Genomic DNA, 18,125 nt, shown 5'->3' with positions numbered 1-18,125 from the left:
ACGATAAATATCGTTTTAAACATATATCGGGCAGAAGGGGGCGCCATTTTTTGGCCGGCGCCATTTTTAACTAGACGCGAATTAGCACCATCATCCCATAGCCGCAGTAGCCAGCTCAGGAGAGGCTCACCTGGATTTTGCTTAAACTGTTTTGTCATATCATTTGGTTCAGTCTGTGTGTATTCCCGAAACTCCTCAATGTCTGGTCTCTCTAGATTTTTTTATAATATATAATATATAGATTTTTTATAATACACCATCTGTCATGTCCTCTATATCTTGTTGACGCTTCCTATGCTTAGCAATTAGAGATCTGGAACTTTTCTTCTTCCTCACAGGTAACTTCAGCTCATCTCTGATCTCAACCTCTATCTCTTCAGCTTCACTATCAAAAGACAATAGTATATCCTCACTATCCCAATCCTGAGATGTGTAATTCATACGTATTCTGTTTCTGCTAATTGGCTTACGTTCCAATTTATTTCTTCAAGTATTAACAGACTTCATGATAATGGCTACACAACGCTCTTCCACACTCTCAGCATGGGAAGCTGTGCTTCGAACACACTCTAAGGCAACTGCGAGCTGGTCTTTTAATACTTTAATTTCCACTTCTGCATTGTCCCTTTTTTGGGTATCAGCATGAACAGCATGAAGAAAATACTACCCAATCATGGATACTGTCTTCAGCTATTTCCTACTGAGACCAAAAGAATCTAGCTCAAGACTTGCAAGACCTTTAACATTGTTACACCAAACTCTATTCACAGGATTATCATATTTAGCAAATGCTTTAGCAACTTTACTCCAAGGACCCTGACTAGCCCATGCAGGTAGGTCGCACACCTCCTGCTCTGCTCTCTATGAGCATTTATTCCTTCTGAAAATTCTGTGCAGCATACTTATCAGCAAACCCAAAACTGTATGTCTCAATCAAAAAAATCAGTGCTATCCCAGACAAGCCCCCACTTGTATGGCTATCCCTCATCAAAAGGATTGCAATATTTAACTTTTTGCTATGCAAGCAGTGAATTTGAGGAGACTGAACAGCTTTGGATAATGTTGAATTAGCTAATCAAAGATCAGAAACAGAATATTTTCAAAAGGATAAATGACACAACATACATGCAGTATATATGTATATTTCTAACATATACACTATGCCGTCTATGTATATAATTGAGCAGAAAGTAAAAACTTAGCTTGGGTTAGATCAGTTTCCAATGTCCATTGTCCTCTGTAATCAGCATGGTCAGGTTAAACAATGCAGCCTCTCCGCAGTCATCTGATGTGTTCACAGCATGACATTTCAGCAGAAGAGAGAGACCTGGGGATTACCCTGGGCACTGTGAGGGAGGGAAGGCTAAGCAAGACAAGACAAATAACATTTATATCGCGCTTTTCTCCTGGCGGACTCAAAGCGCCAGAGCTGCAGCCACTAGAGCGTGCTCTATAGGCAGTAGCAGTGTTAGGGAGACTTGCCTAAGGTCTCCTACTGAATAGGTGCTGGCTTACTGAACAGGCAGAGCCGAGATTCGAACCCTGGTCTCCTGCGTCAGAGGCAGAGCCCTTAACCATTACACCATAAGCACATGGGACTCAGCCACGGGGAGAGGGCCCCAACACCTCCCTCCCTCTCCTTGGGTCCTCCTTCATGCTCCCCCCTCCAGTGAATAATTTCCTGCAGCTGTAGTGGGGTGTTAGAAATAACTCACCTACTGGGCTCCAAGCGATGTCCACACGTCACCGGACTGCACTCTCTGTATATCGCCACTCACAGGAATTAGGAAGTAGTAGTAACACTACTTCCTGTGAGCAGCCTATATAGATAGAGAGCAGCCCGGCGGCCCGTGGACATTGCCTTGAGTCCGGAAGGTGAGTTATTTCTAACACCCTGCCACTGCTTCAGGACATCTATTTAATGGAGGGAAGAGCATGGGGGAGACCCAAGGAGAGGGAGGGAGGAGTCGGGTCCCTCTCCCCATGGCTGAGTTCCATGTGCTGCCACTGCTCCCCCTCTTCCTTTGTATTGCAGCTGCCTGTGAAAGGGGGGGGGGGGATTTATGGGATGTATATATGGCTGGCTGGCTAACCTGTACTGCAGGCACCTATGGCTCGCCAACCTATACTGGGGGTACATATGGCTGGCTGGCTAACCTATACTGGGGGTACCTGTGTTTGGCTAACCTATAGTGGGGCACCTAAGGCTGGCTAACCTATGTTGGGGGCACCTATGGCTGAGTAACCTATACTGGGAGTACCTACTGCTGGCTAACCTATACTGGGGACACCTTTAGCTGGTTACCTATACAGGGGGGCTAAATATTGCATCATAAATAACACTTTCAAGCCTGGGGGAGCACAATTTTAACACCCTTGCCCTGGGAACAATTTATCCTAGAAACAACCCTGCTTGGACACTTCACACAGGCTCTCAAGGGCACTAATGAAATAAAATCCAGAGCAGATATAAATGGCATGTGGGCCTTTAATGGACTACTGGGTGGGAAGCTTAGAGCAAAAGCCTGAGCTGGCAGAGTTTCCCATTGAGGTCTTAGAATGTCCCTCCTCCAGTGTCATCTCCAAGTGGACTTTCAGTGGTACAGGAGGAGTCGCAATCAATGTTTCTAAAGCCACTGACTAAATGTTTATCATGCTGCACTAATTCCATATTCTCCAATCCCCTTCCAGCTATCTGTCACACTTAACAATCACCTAAAAATCAGCCAGTGGCCCTTGTCATTACTGCTGCTGCCAATGCTGTGGGCTTTTATCATAGTCTGAATCTTCATTTGGATTTGTATTGCTGTCAAGTATTGTCAACTTTGTTAATGTGCATTACTCCCTGCCCAGTCAGGAAGTATTGAAACCTTTATAAAAGTGACAGACAGAATAAATACAGTACATTTTGTAAAGTGGAGAAAAATTGAATCCCTGGCTTGTCTTCATTGCGGTCTGCATAGCAGGGTGGGGGGTATTCTTTTACAAGTAACTTTTTGTGAATATTGTAAGAAGAAGAATGGCTAAATAAGCACCCCCCTGGTGCTTTTGTGAGTTACACCAGCAATAGCTCTCGAGGGACCGCTGTGGGGTGTTGAGTGCTAGTGTTGTTTAAATTTGCCTCTGTTCAGATTCATTTTGGATTAATTAGACCCAATATTGGGGTTATTTCAAGATCCAAATTTGGGTTTAATTTAAAGTATCTCACAAAAGTGAATAAATCTCTAGCATTTTTGTTCATATTTTATTAAGTATGATATCTTGATATAATGTAGTCAGTGTGCAGCTTGTATAAGTTTAAATTTGTTGTCCATCAAAATAACTCAACACACAGCCAGTAATGTCTTAATCGCTGGTAACAAATGTGTGTACAACCTTGAGTGTAATCTGTGTAGTAATCTGTCATTCCTTTCTCTCGTCCATTCAGGTAACTTTCTTCCACTTAACACTGAAGTTACCTGGAGATCTGAGTTTGAGAACATACTGAGGATTGTGCTGAATTCAGACAGAGAGAATTGTTCTGTTGATTTTATTGTTCCAGTGTTTGTTTACAGGTAACACTTTAACTGTCTCTAATTTTGTACAGAAATGTGTCTATATTACACTCAGTTTGGACTGAGCAATATTTGGTTAATATTACCCTTTTACCCTGTTATTTATGGTTGGCATAGGATAAGCATAGCTATGGTGTATACCTATGGTGTGCAGAGTTATGATGTGAATGCGTCTGGAAGCCATGTTGGCCATGCTTCAAGCTGCTACTAACCTATCCTTAGATTGTGCCCCCACTATAGCAGCAAAGGGACATTATTTTGTCCATTTTACTGCATCAGAAAACTGACAGTTGACGGATCCTATTTTGTAAATAAAATCTGTTCACACTAGTCAGTCTTTGACGGATCCATTGGAATCGGACTGCATTTCTGTGCTGTGTGTGATTGTTCCCAGAGACAGGGGTGAGCCTGTGGTGCCTGGCACCTGGGTGCAAGATTTTCTCTGGCGCCTATGGGAGTGGTTAAATTAACCGCGCCCAACCACATAACCACACCCATGTCCTGCCTAATCACACCCACACCTTCCACCTCTTTACGCATACATGTGATACCCCATTCCTACCTCTCTTCCATGGGCTTGATCCTGGCTGGCTTTGGCTGCCTTGCGAGTCTGCTAGTCTCTGGACTGACTCAGGCTGAGAGGCTCTGCGAGTGCGACGCAGTCACACACTGCGTATTTATGGCTGCCTGCGGCCACCATACTCTCGCTCGCTGTCATCGGCTCCTCCCCCCGCCAAGCCCAAGCGTGAGGTGGGCTGCCTTTATCTTTCCCCTTGAGCCGCGCAGCCTGCCAGTGTTGCCAACCTTTCACATTATTTTTTACTGACAAATTCCTAAAAATTTACTGACAAAAGACAACATTTCCCCACTAAATGCACATAAGAGACAGCGTTTCACCAGTAAATGCACATAATGAGAGACAGCTTTTCCCCAGTAAATGCACATAATAAGAGACAGCTTTTCACCAGTAAATGCACATAAGAGACCGTTTTTTTCACCAGTAAATGCACATAAAAAGAGACCGCTTTTCACCAGTAAATGCACATAACAAGAGACCGCTTTTCACCAGTAAATGCACATAAAAAGAGACCGCTTTTCACCAGTAAATGCACATAACAAGAGACCGCTTTTCACCAGTAAATGCACATAACAAGAGACCGCTTTTTACCAGTCAATGCACATAACAAGAGACCGCTTTTCACCAGTAAATGCACATAATAAGAGACTGCTTTTCACCAGTAAATGCACATAATAAGAGACCGCTTTTCACCAGCAAATGCACATAATAAGAGACAGCTTTTCTCCAGTAAATGCACATAATGACAAACAGCCAGTGTCCCCAGTATATGTAGCCAGGGATGTATGTGCCCAGTATATGTAGGCAGGGGTATATGTCCCCAGTATATGTAGGCATGTGTATATGTCCCAGTATATGTAGGCAGGGGTATATGTCCCAGTATATGTAGGCAGGGGTATATGTCCCAGTATATGTAGGCAGGGGTATATGTCCCAGTATATGTAGCCAGGGGGTATATGTCCCAGTATATGTAGCCAGGGGGTATACATCCTCAGTATATGTAGTCGGGGTATATGTCCCCAGTATATGTAGCCAGAGGTATATGTGCCCAGTATATGTAGGCAGGGGTATATGTGCCCAGTATATGTAGCCAGAGGTATATTTGCCCAGTATATGTAGGCAGGTGTATATGTCCCAGTATATGTAGCCAGGGGGTATATGTCCCAGTATATGTAGCCAGGGGGTATATGTCCCCAGTATATGTAGCAAGGGGGTATATGTCCCCAGTATATGTAGCCAGGGGGTATATGTCCCCAGTATATGTAGCAAGGGGGTATATGTCCCCAGTATATGTAGCCAGGGGTTATATGTCCCCAGTATATGTAGCCAGGGGGTATATGTCCCCAGTATATGTAGCCAGAGGTATATGTGCCCAGTATATGTAGGCAGGGGTATATGTGCCCAGTATATGTAGCCAGAGGTATATGTGCCCAGTATATGTAGGCAGGTGTATATGTCCCAGTATATGTAGCCAGGGGGTATATGTCCCAGTATATGTAGCCAGGGGGTATATGTCCCCAGTATATGTAGCCAGGGGTATATGTCCCAGTATATGTAGCCAGGGGGTATATGTCCCAGTATATGTAGCCAGGGGGTATACATCCTCAGTATATGTAGTCGGGGTATATGTCCCCAGTATATGTAGCCAGAGGTATATGTGCCCAGTATATGTAGGCAGGGGTATATGTGCCCAGTATATGTAGCCAGAGGTATATTTGCCCAGTATATGTAGGCAGGTGTATATGTCCCAGTATATGTAGCCAGGGGGTATATGTCCCAGTATATGTAGCCAGGGGGTATATGTCCCCAGTATATGTAGCAAGGGGGTATATGTCCCCAGTATATGTAGCCAGGGGGTATATGTCCCCAGTATATGTAGCAAGGGGGTATATGTCCCCAGTATATGTAGCCAGGGGTTATATGTCCCCAGTATATGTAGCCAGGGGGTATATGTCCCCAGTATATGTAGCCAGAGGTATATGTGCCCAGTATATGTAGGCAGGGGTATATGTGCCCAGTATATGTAGCCAGAGGTATATGTGCCCAGTATATGTAGGCAGGTGTATATGTCCCAGTATATGTAGCCAGGGGGTATATGTCCCAGTATATGTAGCCAGGGGGTATATGTCCCCAGTATATGTAGCCAGGGGGTATATGTCCCAGTATATGTAGCCAGGGGGTATATGTCCCCAGTATATGTAGCCAGGGGGTATATGTCCCAGTATATGTAGCCAGGGGGTATATGTCCCCAGTATTTGTAGCCAGGGGGTATATGTGCCCAGTATATGTAGCCAGAGGTATATGTGCCCAGTATATGTAGGCAGGTGTATATGTCCCAGTATATGTAGCCAGGGGGTATATGTCCCAGTATATGTAGCCAGGGGAAATATGTCCCCAGTATATGTAGCCAGGGGGTATATGTCCCAGTATATGAAGCCAGGGGGTATATGTCCCCAGTATATGTAGCCAGGGGGTATATGTCCCCAGTATATGTAGCCAGGGGGTATATGTCCCCAGTATATGTAGCCAGGGGGTATATGTCCCAGTATATGTAGCCAGGGGGTATATGTGCCCAGTATATGTAGGCAGAGGTATAGGGACCCCGTTTAGGTAGTGAGTGACAGGGACCCCCTTTAGTTAGTGAGTGACAGTGACCCCGTTTAGGTAGTGAGTGTCAGGGACCCCCTTTAGTTAGTGAGTGACAGAAGCCTGCCCCCTCCCTCTAGCCGCCGCTGCTCCCCCCTCACCTGCAGCATCAGTCAGACCTCAGGATCAGCGGGCGACCCGACCAGAGCGGGCGCTGGACGCACCCGCTCTATATGCGGAAGTGATGTCACTTCCGCATATCAGTGCGGTGTGCTAGGTCCTAGCGCCCGCACTATTGGTCGCCGCCTGATCGAGGTCTGACGCGGCGCCGGTGGCTAGAGGGAGGGAGGGAGCGGTGGCCAGAGGGGGGGAGCGGCGGCCGGGCACCCGCAGCACCTGCCCAGGCTCGGCCCTGCCCAGAGAGGAGATGCATTTCCCATATTGCCTAAGGTTATATCTACTCTGGGGACCAACCAGATCACAATCAACATTTGGAGTGGATACTACACTGTCCAATCCCATTGGCAGTACGAGATCTAGCTCAAGTGGGAACCTAGCCTAATGCCACTGCAGTTCATTATTGCAATGCTGTAAGGGTGAGCTTGTAGCTTCTTGAATGGCTGGTTGGATGCAAATGTGTGTGTTCCCTGTATATAAATATTAGGAACCCCAGTTGCTCCTTGTCTAATTGTCATGTTGTATGCATGAATTGCATGCTTCCATGCTGGTAAAAGTAGACCAATCCTAAGGAGGGAACCTTGTCCTTGAGTATTCTGGTGGGTTTCTTTATTTAAGAATGCTGCAATATTTTTGGAGAACTAAAATCCTCCATTTTATTTTGGAGTTTTTATTGCTGTTTGTTATATGTTGATTCAAGTGTAAGCTTTGAGTGTAAGGGTTATTGATTTGCATTTGATTTATCCACATCCCATTGTACCTCACTTTCTCATATTTATGGTCTGTGATGGATGAGCACGGCTATGGTGTACGTGTGATCAGAGAAATAATGAATGTTGGGTTAGACCAGCGGAACAATTGGTGTGGAAGGCTGGATGTCCTGTATTGTGCTGTTGAAAAACAAGGACAGGTTATTAACACTACCATGGATATTTTAAGCAATATGAAAATTCACAATAGTAGGTGGTGCTATGGCATCTTACATAGGTGTAATCTGTTTTCACCCCTGCTGCTGCTCCAAACATGGGGGTACCCAACTTCCTTTTCGCAAAACAGAAAATTTGTGAAAAGCGAAGTGACAATGACAGGCTTGGATTTACTGCACAGGAGCCTATAGGCACAGATGTCCTGGCACCTTAGACTTCGCCCTCCATGAACCTACAAACCCCCACTGAACCGCACTGCAGTATGAAGTAGCTAGAGGTGCATCTGACTGAAGAGAGATCTTGTCAGTGGAATGCCGAAAGCCGGGCGAGTAACCTCTCATTTATACTTTCATCAGGACTCTGCATAGGGAAGGAAGGAGGGAGGCACTTGGGGAGGGGAGTGAAACGCCTTTCCATTATCAGGCGCCTGTAGGCACGTGCCAACAGTGCCTTATGGTAAATCCAACCCTGGACAATGAAGTAGCTCTGGGGTTTGGATTGTAGTGCTAAATGTATTACACAGAATAGTTAAAGATCAATTACAATTCATATTGGTTGGTGAATGACATATAAGTGCTCCACAAATGTTACACTACATTAGCATTGCTGTGTACATTGTCCAATGATGATATAGCACTCAGGTATAGGAAAAAAAGATATATCATTTATTTGACAAAAGTACATAAAAATCAGTTGAATTGCTACACTTGAAAAGGTTGTATACAATTAGATGGCCATGCTATTATATTAAATGCAATTGCAGTTGTAAGGATCTCTCCTGTAGCATGTCCAGTCGGTTGCAGTTGAACTGCAACCAGGCAGTTTTGATTTCTCTGCATGCATTCAGTTGCTTAGTTTTGATTGCATTCGCAATAAGTGTCATTGCCATCTGCAATCACTCTGCAGTTCAGAGCAGCTCAAGTTGTCATGTCATGTCATGAATCCACCTATGGCTTGCTGCAGTTGAACTGCAGCCAGACAGCTCTGGATTCCCTACATGCATGATGTTGCATATGGCATGCATTTGTAATGAGAGTCCTGTCCATCCTCTGTCAGTCTTTAGTCTTCAATCAGACTAGCACAGGATTGAGTGATTACCATTCAGCTGTGTGGGCAGCCATTTGCATGCCTGCTCTCATTGGGTGATGTTCATAGAAGAGTTTCCTCCTCCTCTCACACCTTGGCCATCATAACATTCAGCTTTGCCTTAGCTGGCTGCTGGGTTCCTTGTGTGGAGTTTGAATTGTATTGCTTAGCTTGACTTTCCTGCTTGGACATTTGCTGCAACCGAGGGGGTACATTGAAGTTTTTCCTATCCTGATTGGCTTGGGCACTGCCTTCACCACCTTGATGACTGGTAGTATTCCTGCTAGTTCTGTTCCTGTGGACGTGACTATAGCTGCGGTTGCTATTGGTTATGTTCCTTCCTGTTTGTCTTGTTTGTACTTGTGTGGATGTTTGCTATTGCTGGGGCAGCACTTAGATTGGCAAACAATCCTTCTGTCTTGTCTGTTCCTGCTGGATCTGTTCCTGTGGACGTAACTATAGCTGCAGTTGCTATTAGTTACACACCTTCGTGTTTGTCTTGTCCGTGCCTGTGTGGATGTTTGCTATCGCTGTGGTAGCGATTAGATTGGCAAGCATTCCTTCTGTCTGTCTGTTGTCTGTCCTTGTTTACTCAGTGTGGTGAACATCAGATGCTCAGTGCTGCGGTCGCGGGTAAATGTCTTGTTATTGTGGCAGTGAGGGGCGCCTCTGGCCATTTTGTCACTCCAGGCAAGGAAACCTGTGGCGCCCCCCCCCCCCCCCCTCCATGAAAATACTCGCAATGCGGCAGCATTTCTCCAGAAAATAATCGTAGTACAGCAGTGGTTCAGTGCAATACTACGATCCGCCTATCTACCGCCACTATACTACTGTGTCCAATTGTAAAAATGTACTGTTTGATTGTACTTTACATTTTTGCCATGGATTGATTGAAATTCTGATCGATGTGGTGGTTGATAATCGCCAGATTCGATTATTTTGAAAGAATCTGTCTGTAAAAATGAATGCATGTATTGACAGCTATAGGCTAGGATAACTTATAACAAGATTGGGTGATTCAATTGTAAGGGTAAGATTGGGGGGGGGGGGGGGGGGCAAAGTAGAGAGTAACAAGGAACATGTATAATTACTTTTCTCCTGGCGGACTCAGTGCTGACTTGTTCAGTAGGCAGTAGCAGTGTTAGGGGGTCTTGCCCAAGGTCTCCTACTGAGTAGGTGCTGGCTTACTGAGTAGGAAGAAGCAGAGATTTGAACCCAGGTTGCCTGTGCCAGAGGCAGAGCCCTTAACAATTACACTATCCAGAGAGAGGAGGAAAAGCACTTTTATTTAGATTTCCTTTAAAGAGAACCCGAGGTGTGTTTAGAGAATGTTATCTGCATACAGAGGCTGGATTTGCCTATACAGCCCAGCCTCTGTTGCTATCCCAACCCCCCCTAAGGTCCCCCTGCACTCTGCAATCCCTCATAAATCACAGCCGTGCTGTGAAGCTGTGTTTACATCTGTAGTGTCAGTCTCAGCTGCTCCCCCGCCTCCTGCATAGCTCCGGTCCCTGCCCCTGTCCCTTCCCTCCAATCAGCAGGGAGAGAAGGGATGCAGGCGGGGACTGGAGTTCTGCAGGAGGCAGGGAGAGCAGCAGACTGACACTATAGAGATAAACACAGACAGCTCTGACAAGCTGTTTGTCAGCAGCGTGGCTGTGATTTATGAGGGATTGCAGAGTGCAGGGGGACCTTAGGGGGGTTTGGGATAGCAACAGAGGCTGGGCTGTATAGGCAGATCCAGCCTCTGTATGCAGATAATATTCTTCAAACCCACCTCGGGTTCTCTTTAAGACAAGAAGAAAGCCAGCACTAGGGGAAGTGGGGAAACAAACGTGAATGAGGGAGAGAGGAGGAGTGGAGAGATACTGAGAATAACCTGAGATGGAGCAGACAGCTTATCTGTATTGCAGTCCCATATCACACAGAGTCTACTTGCCTGTAATGTGACTCCTGCCCTGCCAGTCTCTCACACAAGTCAGAAAGCAGCCCTCCTGGAGTCTAGGGACTGTCTAAATCTTTTCAACCTGTGAAATACCTTATTTAGCTGACCACATGCAGTCTTTACAATGGTGAGAGAGCAGACAGAGTTTTTTTTCACTGTAGGAGGCAAGCCTCTCTTCTGCATCATGCTGTATACATTTACCAGCTTGCCGTCAAATTGTACTTTTATTTCCCTCAGCCAGCCTAGTGTTTCACATTGCCTTATACACTACCAGCAGCCTGGGGGAAAATCTCCCTCCTTCCTCCCCTGGCCAGTCCGTTCTGGAATGCACACAAAGACACCATTCTCACGGGACAGGGGTCACACAGACACACTCCAGATCCCTAGATAACACTTATATTAGGGAATGTCATACAAAGTGTTGTAGACAAAAGGTTTGTAGATTTCTTATTTGAGGCTGAGCAGCATAGGTTTTCATTAGAACTTTTTCTCTCCGTTCCCTTAATTTTCAGTCTTTAAGGACAACAAAATAACCTTTTTTTCCCCTCAAAGCCGCCTCTATAAATCTGCCATAAATCTGTCGCTCTAGGCAATTAGCTTATCAGCTGGTCTCTAGAGGCACCTCTGGTGGCGGTTATCAGAAACACAGAGCTGCGGTCGCTCTGAGCAATCTTGCTCCCTTGTTCATAGCTCCTGGAGTGATCTGTGTAATCTCCTCCACAAGGGCGTTCCACACTATTACCTGATATCACCCAGCTGCATAGTCTTGCCTTGTAGGCTCTGGTGGTACTCTGGTTTTCCCGGCCTCAACCTCTATACCTTGCACATTAAGACCTGGGGGTAACCATAGTCAGGAGGCATATTCAGTGTCCGGTTCACGTGGAGGCTTGTCTATAGGTGAAGACCATAGGCCAAACTCAGAGCTACGGCACTAGATTGGGGTATAGTGGCTGAAGGAAAAGGAGAGATCTGCCAGGCATTACAGCAGTACTCTATGCAGAGAGAGGCTCACCTTATTAGATTGATGTGGGGTAAGCCAAGGAATGGAGGACTGGAAAGATGCAAAGGAAAAAAAAAATATTGTAAAATAATACAAAAATTTTGAGTTGCAGAAAATGCAACCAACAATATGGCTAACAGAGGAAAACCCACCTCTGCTCGGGTCTGTGAAGTTTCACAGAGGTCGCACTCCAGGTAGATTGGGTAATTCCTAGAGATAAGTGCTACTTAAAACATACATACTCCAAGTAGATGTGTAATAAGTATAAATATAAAGAGGTGATGGAGCCCAGAAGGTATATATACAAAGTTAAAATAGGAGTATGGTAAGTTTACCTCTCCTGTAGTGAAGTAGCACATATAGCAATAAAAAACTCGATTGAGATTTTCAAGAGTTTATTACATGAAATACCCAGACAACGTGTTTCTCAGGTATCTCCCACTTCATCAGGTCAATAGAAACCATCAAAAAAGTGCCTTTTATCCAAAATGTAGACTTAAATGACATGTTGGGAGGCATGGTCCTGTGTGGTGTGGTCCGGTTCGGATGCCCAGTTCCTGGAATTCGTGAACTATTTAAACAGTAATAACATCAATATGCAATTCACCTCAGAAATGGTTGGTGAGGAGGTGGTTTTCCTGGACCTCAGACTCAAAGTGGTGAATAATGAATTGATCAGTGAGGATACCGAAAACCGACTGCGACCAATTCGGTCCTCCATGCTGGAAGCTTTCATCCCAAGCATGTGGTGGAGGCGATTCCATATGGCCAATACCTACGCCTCAGGAGGAACAATTGCTCGCAGCGGGCCTTTGATGATCAAGCCAGTGACTTGACAACTAGATTCCAAAAAAGAGGATATGATAGGCAGATGTTGATCAGAGCCAGATGTAGAGCTCAGGAAAAAGATAGGAGATCGCTTTTGAGGGGGAAGAATAAAAACAAAAAGGTACATGATGGGAAGGGAAGACTGGTTTTTACTTTCGATTACACCCCCATGGCTTCTAAAATTCGAGAGAGTATTTTTAAACATTGGGATACAGTCCAAGGCGATCCGGAACTGTCCCAGAAACTGGAAGGACCCCCTAGAGTTGTTTTCAGAAGAGCACCTACCCTGGCCAATATGCTTACCAGGAGTGAATTTGTGACACCCAGATCACCGTCATGGCTGGATAGACATGCTCCTGTAGGAAACTTCAAGTGCGGGCATTGTAAATTTTGCCCCAAAATGATTACATCGAAGTGCATCCAGGTGGGGGTGTAGATTTTAAAATCAAAAGTTTTTTTACTTGCCAGACTACATATGCAGTGTATGTGTTGTTCTGTCCCTGCAAGAAATTCTATATAGGACAGACCACTAGACCGGTGAAAGTCCAGATAGGAGAGCATATAAGCACTATCAAGGCAGGGAAGAGCGGTACAAGATTAGTAACACACATGCGTGATGAACATGGAAGGTCAAGTCAGGGGTTAACCTTTGCGGTACTTGAGAATGTGGAAATTCCAACAAGGGGGGGTGACAGAGATGAATTACTCCTCAGAAGGGAAACACGTCTTATATTACGGACTGATGCACTGGGCCCAGCGGGCCTGAATGACAAAATTGAACTGGCTTGCATGTTAGACCCTTGAGGTCGTTGAATCCAAAGATGGAGATGAAGAACTGTCCTTTGTCTATATATATGTCGTGTAAGAGTTGTAGTCTTTGGGGGTGGAGTTATGTATTAATTAATTGCTGATGATGTTCCAAATGGTGAGTGTCTCTAGCCTTGATGATGGTAATAACAGCCATCGTTTTCGGCAATACCTATTTGCCCTGTCCCTCTCAACTTCTGTAATGTCCTAAGAACAGGACTTGTGCAACTCCCTATCAGTATATGTTATTCCTAGAGTCGTAGGGATGTACCAATTATTGGTTATTGAGAGTGTTCTGCTGTATGTATGTTTTCCAAATTTGTTAGGTTTTATGTCACAATTGTCACAATAACACCAGGGAGGATGGATGTAGGCAGGAGGTACTGAGCTGCTGGCGACACAGGGGTAGGGCTGTAATGTTGTCCCCCCAGTGTTACTGCTGATCGCTAACAGGCAGGGGAGATGTGAACACACGCCTCCCCCTTGTGCCAGAAAGGTTTAGCGGTTGTGGCATGTGTTACCATGGCCACCACCGACGCTAAGGCTTAGCATGGACACGGTGGGCATGTTTTTAGCACGCAGCTGTTTGTGTCCATAGGACTCAGCCTGACGGGCGTAACCTTGCCGCGCACCCGGCCCCTTTGGGCGGGGTTGTGCGCTGAGCACCCTGGGATCGGTAGTTTTAGCCGAACGCACACGCCCCTTGGCCTCCTCCACCCTCTCCCTCCAATCACACACGGCGCACGCGGCTTCCGGAAGAGGCGGGGCTTATCCCCGTTATATACCGGAGGTTTGCGGAGCGCCCAACAAAGTGGTATGCAGCGTGACCAAGCGTCTGCATAGACGCGAAACGGCCGTCGCCTATCCCACCCTGTGCCCTGGCTCCTCCACCTCCACCGGACCATCACCTTTGAACATTACCAGGATGAGGTAGTCATTGTTTGTGGTATCCAGATGGATGTCTGTCACTTTTTGCAACAATAAACATCACTGGACGGAAGGTGCCCGGAATCTATCTTTCTCTTTCTACAGTTACATGAGGCATAGTCCTGTGTCCCAGCAGCCTCTTCTATGGCATATGTGTCGTTGCTCTGCCGGTGAGCTTGGCGCAGGGTGAGCTGAATGCTGACTTACCCTGCTGCCTCTTAAATCCCCAGTGGCGTTAAATACTATTCCCGCCGGCCCCCGATTTACATCTCCCTCCGAGTTGCTATAACTCGGAGGGAGATGTAATTCGGGCTCCAGCGGTCACTGGAGCCCCAAATTACCCTTACGCATCCCACACACTTTAACATTAATGCTATGGAGTTGCCTAGTATCACGCTGGGGGTGTGAACAGGTAGCATAGCTTAGGGCTGAGCTCTCGGATTCCGAATTTCGAGTTTGGCATCAGAATTTGGCAGTTCCGAGTACACACTTGAAACTCGAAATTTCGGCAGTTCCGAGTATCGAATTCGGATTTGCATTGAAGTCAATAGTGCCAAATTCCGCGGTTAATTGTGAAGCTCCCGTACATGCTATCATCACCAAATTTGGCGTGTATATTAACCACTTGAGGACCACAGTCTTACCCCTTAAGGACCAGAGCCTTTTTTCCATTCAGACCACTGCAGTTTTCATGGTTTATTGCTCGGTCATACAACCTACTATCTAAATGAATTTTCCCTCCTTTTCTTGTCACTAATACAGCTTTCTTTTGGTGCTATTTGATTGCTGCTGCGATTTTTAGTTTTTATTATATTCATAAAAAAAAAACATGAATTTTGTCAAAAAAATTATTTTTTTAACTTTCTGTGCTAAAATTTGTCAAATAAAGTAAAATTTCTGTATACATGTTTGTCCAAATTTATTGTGCTACATGTCTTTGATAAAAAAAAAAAAAAACATTCAGTGTATATTTATTGGTTATAGCGTTTACAAACTATGGTGCAAAAAGTGAATTTTCCCATTTTGAAGCATCTCCGACTTTTCTGAGCACCTGTCATGTTTCATGAGGTGCTAAAATTCCAGGATAGTATAAATACCCCCCAAATGACCCCATTTTGGAAAGAAGACATCTCAAAGTATTCACTGAGAGGCATGATGAGTTCATAGAAGATTTTATTTTTTGTCGCAAGTTAGCGGAAAATGACACTTAGGGCTTGATTCACAAAGCGGTACAAACTGTTTAGCATGGGTGTGCTAAACAGTTAGCATGTGAAGTGCTTTTCGCTGACTTTTGCGCGCGCAAAGTGCCGCGATTCGCGCGATCGCGGACTTTTACGCGCGCAATTTGCCGCGCCAGGCTATGTACCGGCATTGGTGATATGCTCCTATTTATTGCCTGGGGAAGTGGGATATACCCGCGAAAGGCGTTGCACCTTGTTCGGAGTATGTAAATAAACTGATTTTTGCTTAAAACAGCAATTTTTGTGTCGGTTTTGGAGGGGTAAGTCCACTGCTACCTACTTCATTTTATCAATTTTAAAGAAATATTGTTTTTACCCTGTTGGCGCCTCTGTACTACTTTTCCTGTAAAGCCTAAAGGTGCTCATTGGACTTTGGGCCCCTTAGCGCAGTTAGGCTGCAAAAAAAGTGCCACACATGTGGTATTGACGTACTAAGGAGAAGAAGTATAATGTGTTTTGGGGTGTATTTTTACACATACCCATGCTGGGTGGGAGAAATATCTCTGTAAATGACAATGTTTTGATTTTTTTTACACACAATTGTTCATTTACAGAGAGATTTCTCCCACCCAGCATGGGTATGTGTAAAAATACACCCCAAAACACATTATACTACTTCTCCTGAGTACCACATGTGTGGCACTTTTTTGCACCCTAACTGCGCTAAGGGGCCCAACGTCCTATGAGTACCTTTAGGATTTCACAGGTCATTTTGCGACATTTGGTTTCTAGACTACTCCTCACGGTTTAGGGCCCCTAAACTGCCAGGGCAGTATAGGAACCCTGCAAATGACCCCATTTTAGAAAGAAGACACCCCAAGGTATTCCGTTAGTAGTATCGCGAGTTCATAGAAGATTTTATTTTTTGTCACAAGTTAGCGGAATTTGATTTTTTTTTTTCACAAAGTGTCATTTTCCACTAACTTGTGACAAAAAAATAAAAACTTCTATGAACTCACCATACTACTAACTGAATACCTTGAGGTATCTTCTTTCTAAAATGGGGTCACTCGTGGGGTTCCTACACTACCCTGGCATTTTAGGGGCCCTAAACCGTGAGGAGTAGTCTAGAAACCAAATGCCTCAAAATGACCTGTGAATAGAACGTTGGGCCCCTTAGCGCACCTAGGGCTTGATTCACAAAGCGGTGCTAACTGTTAGCATGCCTGTGAAAACCCCCTTAGCACGTCTAAACGAGCTTTTCGTGCACAAAACTTTACGTGCATAAAGTTTTGCGCGCGTAAGGTTTTGTGCGCGAAAAGCTTGTTTAGACGTGCTAAGGGAGTTTTCACAGGCATGCTAACAGTTAGCACCGCTTTGTGAATCAAGCCCTAGGTGCGCTAAGGGGCCCAACGTCTTATTCACAGGTCATTTTGAGGCATTTGGTTTCTAGACTACTCCTCACGGTTTAGGGCCCCTAAAATGCCAGGGCAGTATAGGAACCCCACAGAGCGCAGGGCGCACCGCGCAAAGTGCCCATTAACCACTTGCCGACCGCACACTCATAACGTGCGTCGGCAAAGTGGCAGCTGCAGGACCAGCGACGCAGTACTGCGTCGCCAGCTGCAGCCTAATTAATCAGGAAGCAGCCGCTCGTACGAGCGGCTGCTTCCTGTCAAATCACGGCGGGGGGCTCCGTGAATAGCCTGCGGGCCGCCGATGGCGGCTCGCAGGCTAGATGTAAACACAAGCAGAAATAATCCGCTTTGTTTACATTTGTATGGCGCTGCTGCGCAGCAGCGCCGTAAGGCAGATCGGCGATCCCCGGCCAATCAGCGGCCGGGGATCGCCGCCATGTGACAGACCACATCCTGTCACTGGCTGCACAGGACGGATAGCGTCCTGTGCAGCCCGGAACACCAGGGGGAGGCAGCAGGTAGGAGAGGGAGGGGGAATTTCGCCGCGGAGGGGGGCTTTGAGGTGCCCCCCCCGCCACCCACAGCAGGCAGGAGAGATCAGACCCCCCCAGCACATCATCCCCATAGGGGGGAAAAAAGGGGGGCAATCTGATCTCCCTGCCTGTACCCTGATCTGTGCTGGGGGCTGCAGAGCCCACCCAGCACAGATCAATCAAACCAGCGCTGGTCCTTAAGGGGGGGTAAAGGGTGGGTCATCAAGTGGTTAAAGCCTATGGGACTTAGCGCGCGCATAGGACTTTGCGCGCAGTACTTAGCGTGCGATCTGCTTGAGAAAACCGGTGTTAACCTACTTAGCACCCTGGTTAGCGCGCCTAAAGACTTTAGACACACTAAGTAGGTTAGCACCGCATAGTGAATCAAGCCCCTAGGCCGCAAAAAAGTGTCACACATGTGGTATCGCCGTACTCAGGAGAAGTAGTATAATGTGTTTTGGGGTGTATTTTTACACATACTCATGCTAGGTGAGAGAAATATCTCTGTAAATGGACAATTGTGTGTAAAAAAAAAAAATCAAAAAATTGTCATTTACAGGGATATTTCTCCCACCCAGCA

The 18,125-nt window shown here is 45.8% G+C and overlaps 1 protein-coding gene across 1 annotated transcript in view; it reads left to right on the top strand.

The window, feature by feature from the left end:
* Nucleotides 1–18,125, top strand: part of LOC137524317 (uncharacterized) — a 277,077-nt gene that overhangs the window by 221,079 nt on the left and 37,873 nt on the right. The window contains exon 3 of the mRNA XM_068244041.1: nucleotides 3,428–3,554. Coding sequence (XP_068100142.1) covers nucleotides 3,428–3,554 — 127 coding nt within the window. The remainder of the gene's footprint in view (nucleotides 1–3,427; nucleotides 3,555–18,125) is intronic.

The sequence above is a fragment of the Hyperolius riggenbachi genome, chromosome 7, assembly GCF_040937935.1.
Source record: "Hyperolius riggenbachi isolate aHypRig1 chromosome 7, aHypRig1.pri, whole genome shotgun sequence".
In the NCBI taxonomy this organism is placed as follows: Eukaryota; Metazoa; Chordata; class Amphibia; order Anura; family Hyperoliidae; genus Hyperolius; species Hyperolius riggenbachi.
Note: the sequence above shows the minus strand (reverse complement) of the source record. Positions and strands in the feature narration are given on the sequence as shown.